This window comes from Diabrotica undecimpunctata, chromosome 8 (genome assembly GCF_040954645.1).
Source record: "Diabrotica undecimpunctata isolate CICGRU chromosome 8, icDiaUnde3, whole genome shotgun sequence".
Classification (NCBI taxonomy): Eukaryota; Metazoa; Arthropoda; class Insecta; order Coleoptera; family Chrysomelidae; genus Diabrotica; species Diabrotica undecimpunctata.
The window spans coordinates 95,632,139-95,657,570 of record NC_092810.1 but is presented as its reverse complement, the minus strand read 5'-3'; the positions used below and the strand labels follow the sequence as shown (position 1 = coordinate 95,657,570).

The window sequence follows — 25,432 nt, the reverse complement described above, 5'->3', positions numbered from 1 at the left end:
TAATTCGTACTCTGTCAAATGCTTTCTTTAGCTCAATGAGACACATAAATGCTGGTCCATTATACTCTAGTGATTTGTCAGTAATTTGCTTTATAACGAATATTGCATCTGTACACGATCTTCCACTACGAAAACCCTGTTGTCTATCTACTAAACTTATCCTCTCATTTATTAGCACTTAACACTTAGCACTTAGTAAAATTTTAGTTTGTAAGTTTTAGCGTAGTATATAACAAGTTTTTACCTCTGTAGTCTTCTTGCTGTTTTTTATCTCCTTTTTTAAATAGTAGTTTTAAGTAATTTAGTTCGCTCGTTCTCTATTTTTCCGGTATTTTATTGTTATTTTATTAATGTTGTTAATTGTTCTGTCATTGTTGCTCCACAATATTTCTGGTATCTTTTCTTTCGTTTGGTATCTTGTCTTTACTTGCCGCTTTTCTGTTCTTCAGGTTTTCAAGTATTTTCCGAACTTCCTGTATTATTAAGTTCTTCATTTGTAGTAATTTCTGGTGTTTCTGGTTCTAACATATAGCGTTTAAAAGGCGTTTGATAGAATTAATTAAGACGAGCTAATGAATTAAAGAACAAGGACCTACAAATAATCAACAATTATTGTGAACAATTCTAAACAATTATTAGGGTAGAAAGATCAGTTGATAGAAGCAATAGAACTAAAGAGAAGAATACGGCAGGGATGCGTACTGTCTCTAATACTCCATAACGTATATCCATAACACATAATGAAACATGCTTTAGCGGATGTGGATGACGAAATACTGTTAGATGGTAAACAACTGAACAAAAAATGTTAAAAAGACTGTACCATCATTACAGATAGTCTCGAAGAACTGCAGACACTTATCACAAGAATATCATAGTAAATTGAAATATTTGGTTTAGATTTTAGTACTAAAAAAACTAAGTATATGGTAATCAGTATTAACGAAGTTACACCTGGACAACTTTTAATTAGCTAACAACCAACAGAACGGGTCACCAATTATGTGCTGCTATATGGGCACAAATATGAATGATCGGTGGTAACACGCGACGGAGATGAAAGTAAGGATTCTTTTCCTACAATGTAGAGGCCAGAGTCTATATTAGTACCTCTTTATGGTCAATTTGGTTTTTCATACGACCGTCTGGTAATTCCCACGTGGCTTTATGGATATTTTGTGGGGCAAATACGTAGTTACACGTAGTTCAATCAAGCGTAAATCATTTCGGTTGCTAACCGCATAAAGACTATGCTCACTGATAGATTGTTTCTTGACCGAATTTGGCGATAAGATTGTCAATAATAATTTTTAACTCATTGTTCGAATAATGCCCATAAATGTTCTAATTTCTCATAAAATAAATCCTTGTTTTTGTCTTCTTTTTCTTTCGTGGGAGCATGGATATTAATAATGCTGCAGTTAAAAAACCTGTTCCGTATTTGGATTTTGCATATTCTCGTTAAATCGAAAACTATGACTGTCGGTTTTACGTGTTTATTCAGTACGAATTCCATACCAAATACTCAAGATTTTTTATGAACATCTGTCAAATCAAGGTTTGGTTTATGAACTGAATTTATTTACAGTTAATCAAATACAGGAATTTGTCCACCGTTCAAAGTGTTACTTACTTATTATTGTTTCAGAACAGTAAACTGGAATTTTTTTATTGATTTCTTACAATAAATAAAACATGTATCCAACACACAAGAGCAATACCGATAAACTAGAGGCCTTCGAAATGTGGATATACAGAAGAATTTTGAAAATACCTTGGACAGACAAAATAACAAATAGTGTAGTTCTTCGAAAAATGAACAAAGAACGGGAGCTGTTGATCACCATCAAGAGAAGAAAGTTGGAATATCCTGGTCATGTGATGAGAGGGAAAAAGTACTGATTGCTCCAGTTAATTATCCAAGGAAAGATTCAGGGCAAACGAAGCGTGGGGAGACGACGTATATCTTGGCTGCGCAATTTAAGAGACTGGTTCCAGTGCACATCTATCCAATTATTTAGAGCAACAGCTTCAAAGATACGAATAGCAATGATGATTGCCAAACTCCGTAGCGGAGAGGGCACTTGAAAAAGAAGAAGATACAATAGGGATCTGAGAAAGAGACAAGAATTGGCTCTTGTTTAGGAATAGATGGAATGACCTTTAAGTAATAACTGTAATAATATTAATATATAACCACAAGAAAGTGGTTCCAGAAATATATATATATATATATATATATATATATATATATATATATATATATATATATATATATATATATGTATATATATATACACACATATATATATATATATATATATATATATATATATATATATATATATTAATTTAGTAATTTTTAATATTATAACATATATATATATATATATATATATATATATATATATATATATATACAAGAAATATTGGATATTATTGACTGTCGATATAAACAAACAACACAGTTTATTAGGGCTGCAGTCAGTAGGTTTGGCCGGGATGTTATAGAAACATTCTTTTGACTTTTGGTCGAGCTTTCGGAATTCTTTTATTCCTTCTTCAAGACACTGTAATTAGAAGAAAGTGTAAATATTTACAATATATCTCAAATTGTCATTACAACTTACTAGTCGTTGAGATTATTTGTGTAAAGCTACATTTTTAAAATGTATTTTGTCCATTATTTTACATGTTATATTATATATTTGTGTTTTTAATCAGTATTCGTTGGACAGTTAACAGGTGAACATCGTTCGATAAATCTGTGCCGGGTCCTTAACTAGTGCTATTATCAAATTAATAGGTATTTAATTTGAAAATAAACCAACCGATCTTCAAAAAAGGTAGGATCTAATTATTTATTATTATGAGTGAATCGGGGGGTGGTGTTGAGCCACCCCAGAATAATATATCATTAATGGATACGGAAGACAAAAGGTATATTAATTTAAATAACAGATATAAAATAAATGATTCAGGGTATTATAATGTCTTTGTAGAATCTACAGACAAAAACTTGTCCCGTTTATCACCAGTACGTGTCGGTCATTATCTATTTAAAAACCAATATTTTAAACACGATGTACTAGACATTAAAACTGTTGGCAGAAATAAGGTAAAAGTAATTTTTAGAACTTATACTTGCGCAAATTCTCTAATTGAACATGAGCTTATTAAGGATAATAAACTGGTAGCGTATATTCCATCATTTTTTACTCAAAAGAAGGGAATTATTAGGGAAGTCGATACGTTTTTGGATGAAAAGTATATTTTAGAAAATATTGTTTCAGATAAAAATGTTGTCGAAGTAAAAAGGTTAAAACGGAAAATAATTGATTCGGATAATGAAACAATTCTTGTACCTCGCCAGATAGTCATTTTGACATTTGAAGGAAATAGCATTCCTAAGACTGTTAATTTAGACTTGGTTAGGTTTAATGTTGAACAATATATATATCCGGTTGTTCAGTGTTTTAATTGCTTTCGTTTCGGTCATACTGCTCGGCAATGCAAATCAACATTAAATCGTTGTAAAAAATGTAGTCAAACTCATGATAATAATGAAACATGCACTAACTCTCTATTTTGTTTACATTGCAACTCCACTGAACACAACTTACTCTCTAAACAGTGTCCTGCATTTAAACACCAATACAAAATAAAATCAATAATGGCTTTAGAAAACACTACCTTTAAAGAGGCAGAAACCATAGCTAACAATCCTTCATACGCCAAGGTAACTACAAATAATAGATTCGATATCCTCAATACTATACAAAATTTCCCCGCCTTAACCCCTAACATCCCTGAAGGTACAAATCAAAATCAATCCTATGTACCTACCATTAAAAAAACAAGAAACAAGCGTAAAGCTATCTCTCCTACTGCGATCAAAAAGACACCAACTTTCCCAAGATTTCCCAATGCTACAAACACCTCATCCCAACCTATAATCCCTAATCCCTACAGGGACGAGTTTATGGCATATAAAGAAAAAATAGAATGTAAAATAATCAATGAAATTCCAGCCTTGATAGAAAATATCATCAAGAAAATTAACCCTAAAATATTTTTACCTAACTTACAAAAAAATACAAAAGAAGAAATTGAAAAAATGTTGAACAACCTAACAGATATTGAAAGCGATGGGGAACATCAGGACATTTAACATACTGCAGTTTAACTGTCAATCTATAAATAAACATAAACCTAGTTTACTTAATTATCTCGAGCACAATGTTGTTGATGTCATTCTGCTTAATGAAACATGGCTTTCTAAAAATAAAAATTTTGGTTTAACAGGTTACAACGATATCAGAAGCGATAGACCTGATGGTTACGGTGGTGTAGCCATCCTCATATCAAATAACCTTTGTTTTACTGAAATTAATGTAAAGAAAAACTTTAATAAAGGTACTGAAACGTGTGCAGTTTTTATAGAACAAATTAAATTGGTAATCGTTTGTATTTATAAACCACCCAAAGTAATAGTCAATAATAGAGATTGGAAAAAGCTTTTAACTCAATTTAGTGGTAGGGTTGTCATTGGTGGGGACTTCAATGGACACCACAGTAGGTGGGGTTCCTTGAAGGATTCCGCTCAGGGCAAGTGTATAGTAGACGCGCTAGATAACAGTAATTTAGTTCTGCTAAACGACTATAGACCGACCAAAGTAACAAGACCTAATGAACTTCCATCAATAGTGGATCTATCCCTTGTTACACCAAATCTAATTGGATACACCACATGGGATCCTGTTCCCGATACTCTGGGTTCAACTCACTTACCTATAGTAATCACTATCGACTTGGACTATCACCCATGTACAATAATTCCTTAATCTAAATGGAAAGAGTCTTCAGCAAACTGGAATATCTTTAAAGGTTATATAGAAAAAACATTATCCGAAAATATAACCGATAATATCACTTCAGCGGAACGTTTTGACTTCCTGTTAATGACAATTGACGATGCTGCCTCATTTTCTATGAATATCAAAAATTCCTTTCAGCCAAAATCTCGAATTCCAGTCTGGTGGGATTATGAATGCAAAATTATGATCATTTCACGAAAAGTTGCTTACAAAAGATACATTGAAGCATCAAATTTTGAAAACTATATTAAATACAAACAAATTCAAGCCAAAAGTAAACTCCTCTTTACAAAAAAACAAAAAAGTTCGTGGATTAACTTTGTAAATACTTTAAAAAAAAATACTCCCATCAGTAAAATGTGGAATTTTGTTAATAAACTAGTGAATAAAAATTACCGTACAAGACGATATCCCCTGCCAAATGAACTAATAGAAGAGTTGCTCGACAAATTTGCTCCGCCATATGTTGACCTTCCTATTCAGGATAACAGTAAAACTTGTAAATACAATATTTTCCAGAAAAGTTTTGATATGATAGAATTTGAGGCTGCACTCAAGTCTTCAAAGTCCTCGGCTCCGGGGCGCGATCAAATTACTTATAACATAATATATGAATTACCTCTTATAGCTAAACAAAGTTTACTAACAATTTTCAACGATTGGCTTTTCATTGGAAGATATGTGGATCATATGAAAGAAATAGTTATTTGTTTAATACTTAAACCTAATAAAGATAAAACACTCTCCTCTTCTTACAGACCGATATCATTAATCTCTTGCATATGCAAGACATTTGAAAGACTTATTAAGACTCGATTAGAATGGCTTATAGAACATTATAGTATCCTTCCAAGTACACAATATGGATTTAGGGCTAGTGTTGGTATACTGGATGCAATATCACATTTAGTTACCGACATTCAAATAACGTTTTTCAGAAACAATTATCTTGCTTGTTTATTTTTAGACCTAAAAGGGGCATATGATTCTGTTAATTTAACCATTTTACACAAAAAACTATATGATATAGGATTACCTCAAAATATAGCGACTAATATTGTTCATCTTTATAATAATCGTGTTATATATATTAAAGATCATTTAAACCAACTACACGGTCCTAGAATTGCTCACACAGGTCTTCCACAAGGATCAGTTTTAAGTCCGTTATTGTTAAACATATTTTCAGCAAGTATTCATGGCATTTTTGACAACACAATCAATTGCATCCAATACGCTGATGACATATGCATCTATACAGAGCGTAACTCGTATACTGACTGCCTGGAGGCTCTGGAATTCATCATGCAAAACGTAAATAACTGAGTAAAAAATCATGGACTGACCATTTCCCCTGACAAATCAGCCACAATGATATTCACTAGACATAGGATTCGTACGCCTGACAAAATAAAGTTGTCTGGATATGATATACCTATTGTCAAAGAATACAAATATCTTGGCATTCTTCTTGATCCCAAACTCTTATGGTCAAAACATGTGGAATATATAAAAAGTAGGTGTGAAAAAGGTATTAATATTCTTAAATGTGTTACTAATCGAAGATGGGGCGCTGACCCCAAAGTTGCATTGATGTTTTACAGAGCCTACGTGCGATCTATTGTAGACTATGGTTGCATTCTGTATGGTGCCACCAGTAACACACACTTATTAACTGTAGACCGCATTCAGTTTAAATGTCTAAGAATATGCTTGGGCACCATGAAGTCTACTCCTTGCCCTGTACTACTTGCTGAAAGTAATGAAATACCTCTTCAAAATCGTCGAGAAATTATGGCAATTAAACATATCCTGAAGCTAAGATTAAATAATAATAATCTACTTAGTCAACTGTATGAGTTATCTATTGACAACCTCTCAAATAAATACTGGCGCATAAAAAATTCTCCTCCACTTGCTGATGCTTTCTTAGAAACTAATGAGTATCCTAATATCTATGGCAAAGAAAAAAGATTACCAATATATAAAGCTAATTTTCAGGTAACATTAAATAAACCAAAAGTCATTATACCAAAGTACACAGAATAACCACAAATAAACTTTGTCTTACTTAGATCCATATTGAGTGACTATAATGATCACGTAATAATGTATACCGATGGTTCCAAAAAAGAGGATGGTGAGACAGGTTGCGCAGTTTACATTCCACATAAAAGCGAATCTTTGAAAATTAAACTTCCATCACATTGTTCAATATATACTGCTGAAGCGGTAGCTATCGAAAAAGCATTAGATTGGCTAGATTTACACAATTTAAATAAAGCAGTAATATTATCAGATTCATTATCGGTCATTAAAGGATCAAACTCAGATATGACTCAACATAAAAGAAATAATATTCTTTGTGCTATTAAAAATAAAATATATAGTAAAGATATTACAGTTATTTGGGTTAAAAGTCATATAGGTATCGAGGGAAATGAACTGGTTGACCAGCTTGCTAAAGATGCGACCCATGTTGGACTCTATATTCCCATATTTACATTGGAGGACTTACAACAACATTATTATAACAAAATTTTTATAAATTAGAAATAAAAATGGAAAAACATAGCAACGAATTCAAATAATCAATATTATACTATCCACCCTACCCTACCACAAGATGTTGACTATATTTTCAAATATGCAATGCCAAAGAAGTTGACAGCCACAATTACTCGACTGAAAACTAATCACGGTGCATTCCCAGCTCACTTGGCTAAGTTAAATATTATCCCTTCTGGGGTATGCTCATGCGATAATATATCACAATGTGACATCAACCATATTCTTTTTAAGTGCGATAAACATAGGTATGAAACAGATCAGCTGTATTCAAAACTATCAGAACTTAAAATTCAGACTCCCATAAACATCACCCATTTACTCTCCTTAGATAGTAGAGAAGTATACGAACTAATATGTAACTTTTTATTTAAAGTTGGTTACATTATTTAAAAACTAATATCTTACATTACAATTCTGTGGCTAAAGGACTAGTTTCCAAGCCAACTCACCAAACACACACACACACATGTGTTTTTAATGTTGAGTGTCGTAGCTTTACACAAATAATCTCAACGACTAATAAGTTGTAATGGCAATTTGAGATATGTTGTAAATATTTACACTTTCTTCTAATTACAGTGTCTTGAAGAACGAATAAAAGAATTCCGAAAGCTCGACCAAAAGTCAAAAGAGTGTTTCTATAACATCCCGGCCAAACCTACTGACTGCAGCCCTAATAAACTGTGTTGTTTGTTTATATCGACAGTCAATAATATCCAATATTTCTTGTATATATATATATATATATATAAATTAATACATATATATATATATATATATATATATATATATATATATATATATATAATGTAAACGATTAAATCTTTTAGCAAAAACTGCTATCGCTTTGTTGAATTAAATGGCCAAATATATGGCATAGGAAGATAAATTCATTACTAATACATTAATAATTACAAATACATTAATAGTACTTAAATATATTATTACCTTAAATCGTAGGTCTCCTAAAGCTGGTTTGATGTAAGGAATTCCAAGGAAGCCGTAAAACTCTTCACCATCAAGAGTATGTCTAATACATCCCCTTAATTTTCCTTCTGCGGTCTGCACAATCGACTGGTCCATTTCTACGTTTGGTCTAAATAAAAGAAAAGTTTGTCTAAATAAAGAACTGCTGAATTTAGATTTTTTTATGGTAAACTAATGGGATCAGGATCATCATTTTAAAGGGAGTGGCAATTCCTTCAATAATCTGAAAGTCAAGTCAAATGGCTTACCTCAAAGGTATTTAAATTTTCTGTATTAGCCGACTCATTTTTTTACGTTGTCTAATAAAAACAGTTAAATACTACCATGTGACTAGGGATAATCCATACCGTCTTTCACGTAGCATTGAACATTGAATGGTCGCCATTTTAAAATAACCAAAGAGAATTCTACGAAAATATAGAAGCATGCAAAATATTAGAAGAGATTTTAGATCCGACAATAATTGCTATATAATACTAAATAAAATAATTTTACACAATAGCTTCCGTCCATAATTTTGAATGATTATGTCACTACTTATTATTATAAGTTCTTTATTAATTGTAATTTTTTAAGAGCTCTTAAATAAAGCACTTCAAATATATATTACAATACTTCGTAATGGGATTGAGCTATACAAAAAACTTTTTATGCAACATGACAACATGCAACAAATGATGTCTTTTTTATTTTCACTCATGGAATTCCTGTCATCTTCTGACTTTTTTATTCATAAGAAATACGATTGTTTGAACTTAATGCATAAATTAGTTTTATAAGAACTTCTTTATTATCGTAGGTAACCAATTTTTTTACTGTACTATAAATTAATATGATCACTAGTCTAGATTTTCAATAGTTATAATTTTAAATATTTTAAACGGAATACCTGGTTACTATTTTTTGTACAGTAACAACTTGAAATAAATCAAAATTGATAATTGACTTAAATGACTTGAAGGATAGTGAGTTTAGTTCCAATATATACCTGGCATTGCTGGTAAATTTATGCAAACATTTTTTTTTTATTTCAATGCTATAACTTAACTGTCAAGATATCAAAAGTATTTTATAATTAAACTCATTATGTTAATAATCATAAACTAACACGCTATTCTATTTTTTTTATTATTGATGTAAAAAGTGTTTTGATTTAAAAAATCTTTATCTTATCTTACTGCGGATATTATCATTTATTTTTTGCAATTAACAGCAACACAACCTCATAATAAATTCAAATACTTCTTAAACCAGATACGGTTGGTCAGCGTTATATCAACCAGAAAAAAATATAAACCATGCGCTGAACTCGTCTTGTTTAACTTTTACTCGGAAAACTGCGGCAAGCGTTATATGAAATATGACTGTTAAAGGTGCAGTTATAAATAATATGAGTTTCGCATATGATATTTTAGTTCTAGTTTTAGGGAATCACTGGTATATTTACAAAAACTGCTAAACCATGCGACAGAAAAGCGTAAAGAGATAGGGCTTAAGATTAACATCAGAAAGGCAAAGTAGCTAGTAGTAGTTAAGCAAATTTATGTATTAGATGTTTTGGAATGTAACAGAAAAAAAAGAATATTCAACATTAAGCTCAGCTATCGCATATCCAATCAAGAAATAAAAAGGCGATTAAAAGTAACAAATGTAATCCAAAGTACTGTCATGTTAACCATATTAAGTACCATGAAACTGAACATGATATATAGGAAGAATATAAGATAACTGTTGGACAAAATAAATTGCTGTATGGCAATGAAGAGAAAATAAGAGAAGTAGATGCAGACCTCAAACCAGATGGACTGATGACATTAAGTGAATGGCTTATCACGAATGGTTGCAAAAAACAACGAACAAAAATTAATGGATACACTTAAGGGAGGCATGCATCCGACGATGTATTGAATAGGAGGAATTTAAGTACCCAGTTAGGTTAGATTAAACATGGGATTTACCAACCTTCCATTCGACCTGAAAGATATATTGTGGCTCTTCCCTAGGTCAAAGTTGTCACTTCTGTCCAGCTTTTATAACAAAGTCTATCAAGACCTTATGTAACACTTCTCCAAGTCCTAGGGCTGGAGTTGGTAATGATCAAATGTATTGAGCTTTATCTTCTTTAGGCCTGAGCAGCTACACAGAACATTCTCTCGTCATTAACTTGTCAGAATCTATAATTCACACTTTTTACCAGGCCGATTTTGTTCATGTGCTCCTTGAGACGACAGTATCCTATTAGGAGACCTACGACAATGCGCAGATCACTCCTATTCATATCTATTAGATCTTTGAATTTTTTCTTCTAACGTTTATATATAAAACCTTCCAGTGCTTAGGACCTTGTTCGTACAAGTGATTATGTTTTGTTCGTTTCGCCCAGTCTGATAATGTTGTTTTTCCTATGCTTCCTGCTATGCAGGTCTTGTACCTATGAATGGTTTTTTTGTCCCTCCTCTGACAAATAGGTTCGCCTTTTCATTTTTTTAGTACCAGTACCTCCAGTCACCCAGACTAAACTTACTTTGTTAGTTTTTACGATCCAAAATAGATTCTAAATACAGTTCCAAACTAACTCTGAGTCAATCCAATTCGATTTTAGATGCCGCCAGGCGATCAGAAATAATTTTTGTAGATTTTTCCCTGCAGTATTATGTAATTAGTTCCTATAGGCACATTTCTATAGCATAGATTTGCATTTGGAAGGTAGTAGAGTGATTACCTAGGCTTTCACTAGGAATAAGCCTTGGTTTTACTCCAGCTATATTCCAGCTTATACCTCAGCTCCTTTATCGGTTTTAGAGCCGTCTGTATACCAGTATTGATCTACCATGATGAGATTCGTGCTTTTCGACTCCCATTCATCTTTTTCTGAAAAGAAGACGGTAACCGGCTTTTCGAAATTACATTTATGTTGCATTTCCAGCTTTGAGTGATTTTTAATTATCTCTTTGGGGTTGATTCCGGTATTCTTTTGCACTGCTTCCTGGCGTCTTATTCACCTTTAAGTTTAAAAGCTGTAAGCTTTTACCTTCGCCTCCTTTTTCATCCACGTATGTAATAATATGAGGTCAAGCATAATCTCTATAGAAGTGGTTAGGGTAGTCGACATAGCCCCTGTTATGATTCAAATACCTAGCAGATTCATTAATATACACCTGCAAAGGATTTATACTAGCAAGTCTATTAAGCAAATCCATTGAGTCAAATAATGCTCGAGTACGCCCAGTATTTACAAAAGTTTTAGGAAGAAAAAGCGATATTTGTATGAACACTTACCTCTATATGGTCTAAACTCTATACAGTAGGAACTTAATATGGAAAGGAGAAAATTAGCCAGTGAGATCAGGAATTTAAGGTAAGTCGTACTCTCTTTCAACCCTCACGCATATCAACGCGGATCAGTATGATTAACATGCTAGTTAGTTTGCTAGTGGTATTAACACCGAAGTTAAGGAGTCGTTTTGTTGTACGGTCAAGTCAGGTGTACATCATCGAATATTTTAATACCCATCTTAGTTAAATCAATAAATATGTAACACTTTACAGATAGACTCAAATCACACATATAGAAAGACTTCGTCTGGTCAGGTTGTCAATAGTGCAACTCATCCCAGCCAATGTAAAAAGTACGATCGGTAAAGCTATTAGTTAAGCTACAATTTCAATAGCAGCTGCCATATATCACGCGTTTGTCGGTAGTCATCACAATATAAATCATAACGACAGATGACGGTTTGTCATCTAAAACACAGGAGTTCGACCAAAAAGAGCAGCTGTAGCGGTACCAATTTTATAAAGAAAACTTCTCCTGTATCAACAAATTTTCATACTACTGGCCTAGAAAAGATTACAAAAAAATTGTTCAACTAGGAGGAAATCCAATTACCGATGAGAGGCATCCCATCAAGCCGATTACTCGAAAAAAAAAATGCCGAATAGGATGCACCCGTACTAAGAGCGTAAAAGCCATGTACAATAAAAATATCAAGCAGACTGGAAAGAAAAAAATGTCAAGCAGAAAATATACTGGCAGATAATTTGGAAACATGACCAGACCGTTACAATCTTAAAAAATGTAGGTTAAAAAATAAATGAATAGTTGTTGAGATAGAGACACGAATATGGTCCTGTCTTTCTCTGAATACTTTTATTACTTTTGTCATCAATTGGCACTACAGCCCTTCGTGAGAACTGGACTGCGTCGAACCAGTTTTATATCCTTCCCTGTCGATCGTCTGTCTTCATGATCCCATTACTCCAATCTCCCTTAAATCGTCTGCATATCTTCCAGATAATTAAGTTTAGGTCGTCCACTTCATCTTCTTTCGACCGGCCTATTTAGCATGGTTATTTTATAAGGATTACTTTCATCCGTTTGCATAACGTGGTACATTTATCTTAGGCGCTTTATTTTGATGGTTTTTACGATCTATACATTACCAAACAGTCTACAGTGTTCGAAATTATATCCCCTTCTTCACAGACCCTGTTCTTTAACTCCGCCATGTATGGTCCTTAATATTTTTCTTTCAAAGAGTCGTAGTAACTCTTTATCTCGGGTCGTCAATGTCCATGTTTCCGATCCATGGGTGAGCAATATGGGCGTATTGTTGTTTTAAAAAGTTTGCGCTTTGTTGGTCTTGACATATTTTTCGCTCTTAGTTAATTACCTAGGCCAAAATAACAGCGGTTAGTTGCTGTCAACTAGTGATCCTACAGAGCAGAACTCTTCCACCGTTTCTATAGTTTTGTAGTGCACCTCAAAGTTATTTTATTGCATTTGTGATATAGCTGGCATATATTTAGTTTTCTGGAAGTTAATCAGAAGTCCGATGTTTTCTGCGGCGTTTTTAATACATGTGACTGCAACTGCTTTATTTCGGGTTCTTACAATGATCACGATATCATTAGAATATGCCATTTTTGTATGCTACTGGTATATATCGTACCCGTTAAGTTTATTCCTGAATCTAGGCTATATTAAACAGAGCGGATGATAGCGTATCTCCCTGGCGCAGTTTTCCGTTAGTTGTAAATGGTTGTGAAAGGTCCCGTTGTACTCGCACTACATTCAAGTTTTCTCATTGTTGTTTTAATTAATTCTACCAATCCTTTGGTATTCCAAATTCAAGCATAGCCAAATATAATTAAAGTCTTTTTTCAGTATCGTAATTAATAATTAGAAATCTTTACTGGAATCAAACAGCAAATCTCAGAGTTGAAGGTGAACACATTGACTATATGAAAATCATGCGTAGAATGAAACAAGGCTGCATTTTGTCTCCTTTAATCTTCAATCTGTACACTGAAAGAATATTTTTCAAAGCTTTGCACCAAACTGAAAAAGGTATTCTACTAAATGGTTACCGGCTAAACAACATCAGATATGCAGATGACACCATAGTATTTGCGGACAACTTAGAAGATCTAGTAGTTTTTATGAACAAAATCACGTATTACAGTCAACAACATGGACTCAATATAAACGTTAAGAAGACAAAGCTTATGATAATTAGCAAAAAAAGGATAACAGAAGGTCAACTCTACGTCAACCAATCCGCTGTAGAAAAAGTGACGCACTACAACTACCTGGGCACCATAATGAATGAAGAATTGACCAACAACTAGGGGATTAGAGTACGCATCGAAAAAGCTAGATCCTTCTTAAATCTGATGGGATCTTCTTTAAGAGTCATAACCTCTCTCTTGATATCAAAGTAAGAATGCTGCGATGCTACGTCTTCTCTGTCCTTTTTTATGGTGTTGAATAGTGAACCTTAAACGAAGATATCTGCAGAAAACTGGAAGTATTTGAGACGTGGCTACATCGGAGAATATTTAAGATCCCGTGGACTGACCGAGTCACAAATGAGGAGGTCCTCAGAAGAATGAAAAAGAACCGCGAAGTACTGACCACCATCAAATCTCGAAAGTTACAATTCTTCGGACATATTATGCAAAATGAATCCAGATATGCTCTCCATTAAGCCATCCTGCAAGAAAAAATAATTGAAAAGCTAGGTCCAGGAAGAACAAGAACATCTTGGTTAAATAATCTTAGAATCTGGTTCAATACAACATCTGTGCAGCTTTTCCGCGCTGCTGCAGATAAGATAAAGATTGCCATGATGATTATCAATATTCGTAACGGATATGCACATCAAAAAGAAGAAGAACAGTATCGTACGCTGCCTTAAAATCTATGAAGATATAATGACAGTCTATGTCGCACTCCGTCGTTTCTTTCTAATATTTTTCTGATGGATGATATGTGATCAATGGTAGATCTGTTTTTGAAACAGTCTCTTTAGTATGATCCGAATATATTGTCAGTATACTGTGCCAATCGTTACTATCAGTAAAAATATCAGGGATAAAATTTTTGTATGCCATATTAAGAAGGGAAACACCCTAAAGTTGGAACAGTCAAGTAGGTTTGCTTTCTTTTTTTATTACTTCAAATTTTACTTATATTGCGACGTGCTGATTTTGACTTTATTAAATAACTTATATATGGTTTAAGTCAATTGATAAGCTACAGCTACTTGTTTTTGAATCTACAGCAGCAACAGACAAAGGCTTTCCTTTCAAAGTTAAAAACGACTTCGTTAAGAAGTGGTTTTAATTTAAGCCGTGTTACTCACGAAAACTTCGCGTGATTTTTATCTGAATGAATGCTTAGGCTGAAAAATAAGAAAAGTCGCAGTAATACAGATTTGTTAAAGCAAGGGACAAGCCATGAAAAGAGTTAACTTACGTGCGGCAAATTAAGAGTTCGGATGAAAAAGATGCTAAGAACCGACGTTCAAATGAAGCAAAGATGGTATAACTACTTTAGAAAGTTGCTTAATGAAGAACGCCAAAGACGAGTAAAATAGTAAATTGTAAGAGTGTAGTACAATGGTAGCTCGAAGTAATTTTGATTAGTTAACTATTGTTACAGTATTTTACTAGCTCTTCCAGCTAGATAGAAAATTTACTTCTACTTCTTCGAAACGCCTTTATTAATAGCTAACTTCGATATTATCACCATAGATACCAACCTGGTTTATTACAGGTTTGCATGGTAATTCTTAGCAAACTAGTGTGCAATCAACGATTCCCAAGAATACAGTTCAGCATCTGCATAATATTATAACACATCGTTTAAATTGACTGAATCAAAGGAAATTGGAATAGTGAATATAATAAACACGAGACTAATAAATACAAAAAAAAAACAAAATCAAAATTATAACTGATTTTTTATCATAAAAGTAATTCCAAATTATTCAAAAAACCTATTTAGTACCAAAATATAATCTGCAAATATGGAAATATATTTATTAAACGTACTTATCAAATTTATATAGCCCTCACCTTCACTATGTCACAAATACTACAGAAAATTAGTAATTTCATTATTTTAAGTGCTGTCATAGTAATTTTAAAGGCAGGCACGCAATCACTAAGCTATAATTTACCTTGACTATAATATGTGAATAATGTAAACAACAAATATTACAAATTATAAATATCTAATTAAGGGTATTTAAATATTTTTAATTTTGTTTAATAGTCTAGTATTTTAGTTTTCTGAAGACTTCTTGATCTATAATGTTCAAGTAAGAACATTTTAAATTTTGAATTAACCATTAAAGTGGTTTTACATAGTAGCACAAAACTTTGACCTGTTTCATTATCATTTAAGTCACAGTTGTTGCTTTCATCATATACCTAACAGGGTACTATATTGTACCATATTGATACTCGTATTTATTATACAATACTTCCAATCATTGCAAAAGAAATATTTAATTTTTTATGAACTGAGTTATTGTTCTCATTTATTAAAGCTCCAAGATATTTATATCTACATAGTCGATGTTTTGCTTGGCAATAATGAGTTAAACGTTATGATTTGTTTCATGGTGAAGATAAGAAACTATATTTTTTTCGAATCCATGGTCGTTTTATATTGCATTTTATATAGCTTTCTATTGTTATAAAATAAACTAAAAATTGACTCCGCCCAAATTTTTGTTGGATGGATTAAGTAGCTTGACAGAACTGTTGTCGATCCCAAGCCCGGATAAAAGAGGAGGAGCCAGGTTAGCGTCTTACTGACAGATTTTAAATCCATATAGCTCATGGAAACAGGATTATGCCTGTGAACAGGAATAATTTCATTACGATGACCAACGCGAGAAAGGGAACAACGAATTTGTAAAAATTGAGAAATTAACTTGAAATCGGTACTTTTAACGTAAAATCTCCAAATACAAGAGAGCAGGAAATTCCAAAAGAGCTTGTAGAAAAAAGTATAGACATATGTGCACTTCAAGAGATAAAAAAAAGGTGAGGGTCCAATTATGCTGTATGACTTTTGATACAGTTGGTGTGTTGCGAAAGAAACCAGAGCTATAGAAGGAGTCGCCCCGTTGGTACAGAGAATTTTTATACCAAGTACAAGAATTTAAATACGTCTCTAAAAGAAGAGTTAGTGTAAAAGTTAAACTGAATGTCAATACTCTAAATCTGGTAGCAATCTATACACCTTAGAATAACAAAGATATCACCACAAGAGAAAAGTTCTACGAACAGCTTTAGACTGTAATAAACGAGACCCCAAATAACGAATATAAAATCATTGTGATTAAAGCCTGTGTTGGTATATATACGTTCCGAAAGATTTTTGCGGTTGGTACAATTAAACCTGGAGCTAAGATTAATACTGTTACAAGAATTAATATTAAACACAACAGTCTTCCGGGTTGAACCGCGTCGATCATCATTGCGCCCAGCTGTCGACTTTTTTGAGGTCTTCTTCAGTTCTTTCGAGATTTTAGTCTCCCGAGCCCCAAACAATACTACACTGATCACTAATCAATGCATTACTGTTAATGGGAACAAAGGACGGTTTATTTACACCGTCGATTATTACGTGGATTGGGTGGAGGTTGGCGTGGGAGTTAGCGTGAAGATTGGCGCGAGGGTTGGTGCGAACATTTCTGATAGTAGGATTTTGATTGGCGGGTGAAGCGGACGAAATTTTTTTTATAAAAGGTCCTAATGTCAAAGGTAACATTAAACCGTTATTACCAAATAAAAAACATGGTTACCAAAAACGTGTAAACGATCTTCTTCTTCTTGTAGAGCCTATCCGTTTCGGATGTTGAAGACCATCATGGTAATCGATATTTTGCAAACTGCGGCTCTGAAAAGATTTGTGGTTGTTGTGTTGAACATGAAAGAAGGGAGAAAAAGGATTTTAAGAAAAACAACGAGAATAGATGCCTTTAAACTAAGAACAAATGAAGAGAAATTCCAAGAGGTCTTAGCGGATAAGTTCGAATCTGATCTTTCACATAATCAAAATCAAATTGACGAGATTATTAAAAACCTAAATAAAAACTTTCTTGCAGCAGGACTACAGGTCGCAAAGAAAACAAGGACTAAAGAAGACAAAATAAGCAATGAAACTAAACAGCTAATGACGGAAAGAAGACAACTACTAGCGCAAAACAAACGCCATACTCAAAAATACAGAGAACTTAATAAAACAATTGGAAAAGAACTAAAACGCGACATAAAAAAATGGAACGAGAACTTAATAGAGCGAGTCATTGAAAACAACAAAGGCTTAAAATGTCTAAGACCCGCACTGGGAGTTCAAAAAATCATCAAAATTAAAGACGCCAACAATAAAGTAGAGAAGGACAAATATAAAATAACAAATATTGTCGAAGACTTCTACACATCCTTGTACAGCTGGCAAGGCCAGCCTAATGAAACAACAAAAGAGAACGTGAAAAGAAAAATAAAAAAGTGGGATCAGAAGTAATACCAAATATAAAGGGATTCGAAATAGAAAGAGCTTTAAAAGATTATTAGAAGAATTTTTCACTAAGTAACAAAAAACAAAATTTGTTTAATTTACTAATGTTTGTGTTTTGAGTTTGATTTCCGAAGTGGAAATTGAAACGTCAATAAACGTATTTTAACCTTTAATTGTGGCTTATTTCCATTTAAATAGTAATTCATTTGTGTTTTTTAACCTTGAAAATCGTAAGTCTTGTTTTTTTTTTTAGTTTTAAATTGTTTGAAACTCGAAAACTATTACCTTTAGAGAAAAATGACAAGCGACCATGTTAGGAATAACTCAACAAAATGTAAAAAAATTATCTTTTTTTTACATGGAACTTTTTACAGGGGCGACTTGTTGAATCTTATTCTGGGTTCTCACAAAAATGATTATGTAAAAATGTTTTATGGGAATATTGTGTGCGAACGAACCCAAGCTTTTCGCGTTGTCTAAATACCACTTAAGCGTCCAACATACGCTATTTTAATTAAATCGAATGGTTCTACTAACGTTCCTTCTAATATATGTATAACATTGAAATCTGTTCAATCTCCAAATTATTAATTATTATGCAATTCTCAATTGTGTACTGTTTTAAGGAGTACCTTGTTAGTCTTATGACAAACCAAAGAAATTCTCAGAATGAGTCGCACTATATTTCAAAAGGCTTCAGTTTTATGATCGGCCGTTAGGATAAAGTACAGGCATTATACCATGTTAGTCTTGTGACAAACCAAAGAAATTCTCAGAATAAGTCGCACTATATTTCAAAGTGCTATAGTTTTATGATCGGCCGTTAGGATAAAGTACAGGACACATTTTCAGAAAGAAGACTTTGCTACTAAGATATCTATAAAGTTTCCATCAGGTATTAGTATGAGTTATAGTCTGAGATGATAACTGTTTCGTCTGTATATCTTATATTATTGCTTTTAACTTACAACAGTACCTAGAGCTTTTCTAACAATATGTTTTGAATATGTGTTGAATCGCAGGGATGAGGGTTACGTCCCCGTAAAATTTAAACTACACATCGACGTCGGAAAGGCAGGACCTCGTAACTGACAAATTTGCAAAAAATGAGTTATTTAGAGTTTCGCTTTAGAATAAGTATCGGCATCTATTAACCAGCGGTTAAAGCTGGAAAAATTTCCGGAAAGCTTTAAATTACAGAAAACGGTACCTCGTAACTTTTTCCAGCTATTTTGTGGACGCAGTACCTCGTAATTGTCAGTTTGGCTACGCTAAATTAAACAAGTTGATTGTATGCATTCCAATAATTGCTTTTCTAAGCTTATTTATCGATATATATTGGTTTAAGACTAATAATATTTACAAGTAAGTATCATCAATTAATTTAGACAATTGTTTTCATTTTATTTTAATCTTATAACTTATAAATGTAATTTATAATTATACATGTTTATTTATAACGTCGTTCTATCCGTGCAGTACCTCGTAAGTAATTGTGACAATAACAAATTGATTTTTTTGATAATGTCTGGGGTAGCAGTAACTAATATTTCTATCGTCAATAAATCAATTTATCTTTATAAAAATGTTTACATGATTCGCTTTATGGTTCATTTTCACACATTTTGCGAAGTCTTAGTATTATTTTTTATTTTATATTTAGCCAGTTTTATAATTGAACACTTTAAAGTTTGCTTTAATTCCAAAAAGGCTTCAATGATAAAATTGGTCGTTCAAGCAGCTTTAAAAGTAAAGCGAATTTTAGTTAAAGTTTGTTAACTTTAAATCAACATTTTGTTTCAGGCCAGAATTTATCTAGTATCCAGATACTTTAAGGTACAGGTGAAGGCATGTCAAATCATACGAAATTACTTCTAGAGTTGGCCAGAAAAGAGGCTAAGAAGCAAGAAAATGACCAAAATTGGAACAATGTTAGAACACCTTAAACCGACTACTCAAATTAATATTTTTGATGATGCGCTTACCCATGAATATGTTGGAGAGTTGATTAACAAAGCAGAAATAGTTTTCGATGAATGTTCGAGTTCCCATGATTTAAATAACAGGAGTGAAGTAAACGTAAATTTAGGATAGCCGAAATTACCTCAGGTTGACGATAGCAGCATTTACGACAATTCAACTAGTGAAGTTAAGTCCCAAGTTGCAGAACAAAATATCTATCTGGACATTGGGTTGACTCTTCAAAATTTAGAAGCTATAGAAGATGAATCTCACGTTGAGGAAATTGCGGTTTCTACTGAAAATATATACTGAAATTGACATTTTAAAAGATTACCAGCCTCAAGAATATTCTAGCTCGGATTCTAGTAATAAAGCAGCCGATGACTCCAGTGATGAAGACAGAAATCATAAAAAGCGGAAAGTGGTCAAAACACAAAACAAGAGACATATAAATAAGAAGTTAAGATTGAACGGGCAATATTATTTAGGATTTAGAAAATCCAGAAACCAGAAAAACACATTTCACGATGTACATAAAGAAAAAAGCACCTGAAACCTCGTACTTGCAAACAAAAGTTAAGCAAAAAATGTTCCGAAATTTTTCTTCTGACAGAGAGAAAATTTTTTCCAAATTTTGGTAACAAATGAATTGGGACCAGTGCAGAACTTTTGAAGACAATACTGTTATTATAAATTACATTACACTATAACTTGGTAGTAAATAATGTTTCGGTGCCTCTATGAAAGACAATATACTTAAATACATTATCTTTGGGGGAATGGTATGTGAAATCTTGGGCTATCAGAAGGCAGAAAAAGGTATCAGTTCCAGTACAGACTTAGAAGTTGTCACAAGACCAAAACGCAAGGATATTTTTGAGAAGGACAGAAATTTTTTAAAATAATTTTTAACTGATCTAAATAAACTTCCATCCCACTATTGTCGGAAGACTACAGATAGAATGTGGAATAGATATAGAATCTGGAACAAATATTTCAGTCTTGGGTTAATGTGTATAGGATTTACGAGAAACGGTGCAGAGAGAAAAATCATAACATACTTTTTTTAAAACTATTCAAGAACGTGGCAAACTAGATGAATTTTTTTTTGTTTCAGCCTCTCAACGATCAATGTGACATTTGTTTTATGTATAAAAATGGCAATTACGAGCACCAAAATTACGAAAAGCATATTTCACAGAAAAATTTGGCGAGATCTGACAAAGAACAAGACAAGAAAAAAGCAGTAAGAGGAGAATGGCATTTAATAACTATGGATGTTCAAGCAGTGAAGTTATCGCCACAAATACCTGCAAGCGCACTTTATTATAAGACTAAATTGTGTTGTCACAACTTTACATTGTATAACTTGGTAACGAAAAAAGTTGTGTGATATTGGTTTAATGAGACAGAAGCAGAAGGCCAAGCTTCAACCTATGCCTCTTTTTTGGTAGAATATCTAGAGGGAGAATTTTTGAACAAAGACAAGTTACCTATTATTATATATTCGGACGGCTGTACTACCCAGAACAAAAATTCAATACTTTTTAATGCCCTGCTCTACCTAGCTGAAAAATATAAGGTACTAATTGTTTAAAAATTTCTTGAAAAGGGTCACACTCAGATGGAGTGTGACTCAGTTCATAGTATAATAGAAACACGTTTGAAAAATAAAGATATATACTTACCAAGTGATTACCTAAAAATCACACAAGAAGCTAGGCAAACTCAGCCATATGAAGCAAGAAATAGAAACTTACTATCTAACTAGTTAGCCCAAGACTCCAGAACAGATCAGAGGTAATGTAAGTCGATAAAACCTCACCAGCTACAGGGGGTCATGTAAGATGCCCCCATTTTCAGTTTTTAATAATCAACAATTTAACAGTCTATTGCATTTACCTTGATAAATACCATGAGGATTATATTTTAATACGGATGTCCTTCCACTGTTTTTTATGTGGCCATACAATGTATTTAACAACTTTTTATTAAACTGATGATGGAATGATTTAATTCCGAAAAGATCTTCTTTAAAATAAAAAATTTTAAGTTTTTAATAAGCATTTTTTATACCTTAATACACACGAACACCACGTGCTTTGTATTCAACAGGTATACTAGCCACTCCTGGATATCTCCACTTCATGGTTTGTTCCAGTTTCACTTTTTATTTTGAATTACGTAGTTACGGATATTCGTGCACCTCAGTACAGAGATTGTAAAGTTTCATACAAAGTGGACTTTGGTGACGAGTTTCAGGAAATACCAATCCGGCCTAATAAAATTGACTTTCAATCTGTGACATTTCCTCTTTTATAAAATTCCAGAAATCCGATAAAAAAAACTAAATTTGACCACCTTTACGGGATAAAAAAATGTCTTCCACGTAACAGTTGGGATTTTTATGATTCATTACCTTATAATAACAAAGAAAAATAGTTAAAATTTTCATCTTAGTTTTATGAGAAAATAAGCCAACGTTAATATGTAATTATTTTTGTAATAAATGATTCAAAGAAATAAAGTTGTTTTTCTTATTTTAAATGAGAGCATTACCTCGTAAGTGAACTCTTAGATAAAACATTACCTCGTAACTAGTGTCATTTTACTTAAATTCAAAATTACTCTAAAAAATATTTGCTTGTTTTATTTTACTCACAAAATATAATCCTATTTCACATAAAATATAATAAGATGCACCTTAAATGAAAAATTATACGGTTGCTTTGCTCTCCTGTAAAATCATCATCTTGCCACTTATGAGTTTCTGCTTTTCCGCCGTCGAAATGTTAACTTAACTTATACTTTTACGGAAGTTATTGAATTATAGTACCTATTGTTAATGATTTTTAAACCTATTTATGGTACTGACTATTAATTATTCGAAGAAGCTGATTGTTAGTTTCCTTTATATTTATTATACCTTGTATGTTAAAATGCTACTCAAAATACTAGTAAATTATCTACTTTGTATGTTATTTACCAATCCACCTAGTAATATATTACCTACATACGATTAGTTATTTTTATTTCCTAACATTTTACTAAAACATTATCTTACCTAGGTACAATGCCAAGAGCACTGGCTAAACTTCTGAACCATGACCGAATATTGTTTAAATCGCTTCGAAGTTGAGCATTCGTAGATTTATATTTGCTGTAAAATATTGTGAATAAAATATCGTCTTTAATCTTTACCTACTAAATGTAAAATCTCAGGCATTATAACTATATTACTATTATTAAAAAAACTTGCAACCTATAATGTTCAATCTTGGAAAGCACATCGCCACAAGAAAAATTGGAAAATAAATTGGGAAAAAAAATAAAAAATAATATATAAAAACATCTCATATTATCTATTCAATCGGCTATTTCAATGTGAACATAAGACCCAAATCATATGAAACATATATCTTTATCTCCGAAAAACTCTAGCACTAGAAACAGATGGAGAGAAACTTTATTAAAATTACATATTTAAGACGAAGGCTAGTAATCAACAGCTGTTTCTAAAAGAAGCCAAATTGAAGGTGAACAAGTTCGCGTAGAAATATAAATAAAGACATAATTTGTATAATAGATAAGACATACGTAATACAGGACCTAATAATTTGAAACCAAATATACATTGGAAATGATTATTGGCTGATAATAGCTACAATTAAAAAAACTAGAGCACCAAAGATAAAACTTAAAAAGAAAAAAAAAACGATCATATTGCAAAACCCATAATATCTCAATAAATACCAAAAAAATATATCTCAATACCATTAAATAACAAAAAAAAATTATGATAAAGTCCATAAACAAAAACATAGACACTAGCAGCATAGAAAACTAAACAAAAAATTACTAAATCTTTTCTTGAAGCAACTGATAACGATTTGTCGTAAACACACGAAGTTAGGGTAAAAAAATGAAGCACTAAAAAGCACTAAACCTACCAATTTTCCGTAGCAAGATGAATCGCTATTGAACTTTGTGCATTCAATTTGGGAAACAAAAATTGCATTTTGTGCATAAGCAAAATTCATTTTCACAGTATATAGAAAATGAAAAATTTACTACTCATAAGATATCGACAGAATTGAGTCCAATTTTATTACTCGCTGATTTTCGTGGTCGCTGAATGAATATGATAATGACGATGGTCCTCGAGCTACCTGGTGTGTCTAGGATGGACCTCGTCTCCTGGAGTATGTAAATTTTATTCTAAATTAGTCAACAGTCATTACCAGGGGATCTTTAAGGTCACTGAACAGAAATATCATGACGACGATAGTACTAGAGCTACGTGGTATTTGGTAGATCTCGTCTTCTGGAGTTTTTTGGTATTTTCCTTAAAAATCAGTCAAAAGATATAACTAGGAGGTTTTTGGGGTTATTAAAATACCTTGGTCTCCTACGTATCTGCCCAGAAAGACCTAGTCTCCTGGGGTTTCAATATTTCGTTGATAAATGACCTCAGAATACCTCATGCAACTTTAAATAAAACTTCAAGAAATTATCCAGAACATTGCTTTTTATATTTGATGCTTTTAAGCACTTCGTAGCACTGACGAAGTACCTGGTGATATTATAATCTCACCTGTAGCACCTCCTGACATTTATTTTCACTTATTTTTGTTCTCTTACACTTATTCTCTCACACGTTATAGCATACAGATATTTTTTAAGTTATAGTGTTAAAGTACATTTTTTTCGTTTCGCTCTATTTCAAGTTATTATGAAAATTACATTTTTTTTAAGTGGATGTGTGGCTTGGTTTTTATTTTGGTATGTAAAAATTGTGCTTGGTGAAAATTGTCCGAATATGAAAACTATAAAAAAAATCAATTATCTGAAAACAAGATGAAGAAGAAATAACTTTGAATGATACGATTATTTTTCAAACATCTTTTTTCACTTTGTAAAATTTTTTTTGTTTATATTCTATAAATAAAAATACATATTTTTATTATAGAGTTAATTAATATTAATTTAGTTAAGAATTAATTTAGAATTAAATACTAATTGTTTAGTGAAATAACATCAAGTAGCTGCAGCCAATTTTTGGGTTTTTAGTAATAAAAAATTACAACTAAATAATATGTTAATTTTTTGATTTTACTCTTTTTAGTTTCTACTATGTTTGAAAAACCAAGTAAACCAATGGCTGACATGGTATGACGAAATCTCATCGGAGGAAGATAATACTTCTGATATGGAG

The 25,432-nt window shown here is 32.3% G+C and overlaps 1 protein-coding gene across 2 annotated transcripts in view; it reads right to left on the bottom strand.

Moving 5' to 3' along the window:
* The window catches only part of LOC140447782 (juvenile hormone esterase-like), a 123,274-nt gene that overhangs the window by 83,113 nt on the left and 14,729 nt on the right, over nt 1-25,432 (bottom strand). The window contains exons 2-3 of one of the 2 annotated variants that reach the window (XM_072540639.1): nt 23,282-23,377; nt 8,397-8,544 (exon numbers count right to left, since the gene is read on the bottom strand). In XM_072540639.1, the coding sequence (XP_072396740.1) occupies nt 8,397-8,544; nt 23,282-23,377 (244 nt within the window). The remainder of the gene's footprint in view (nt 1-8,396; nt 8,545-23,281; nt 23,378-25,432) is intronic. The other variant, XM_072540640.1, reaches the window with a different exon arrangement.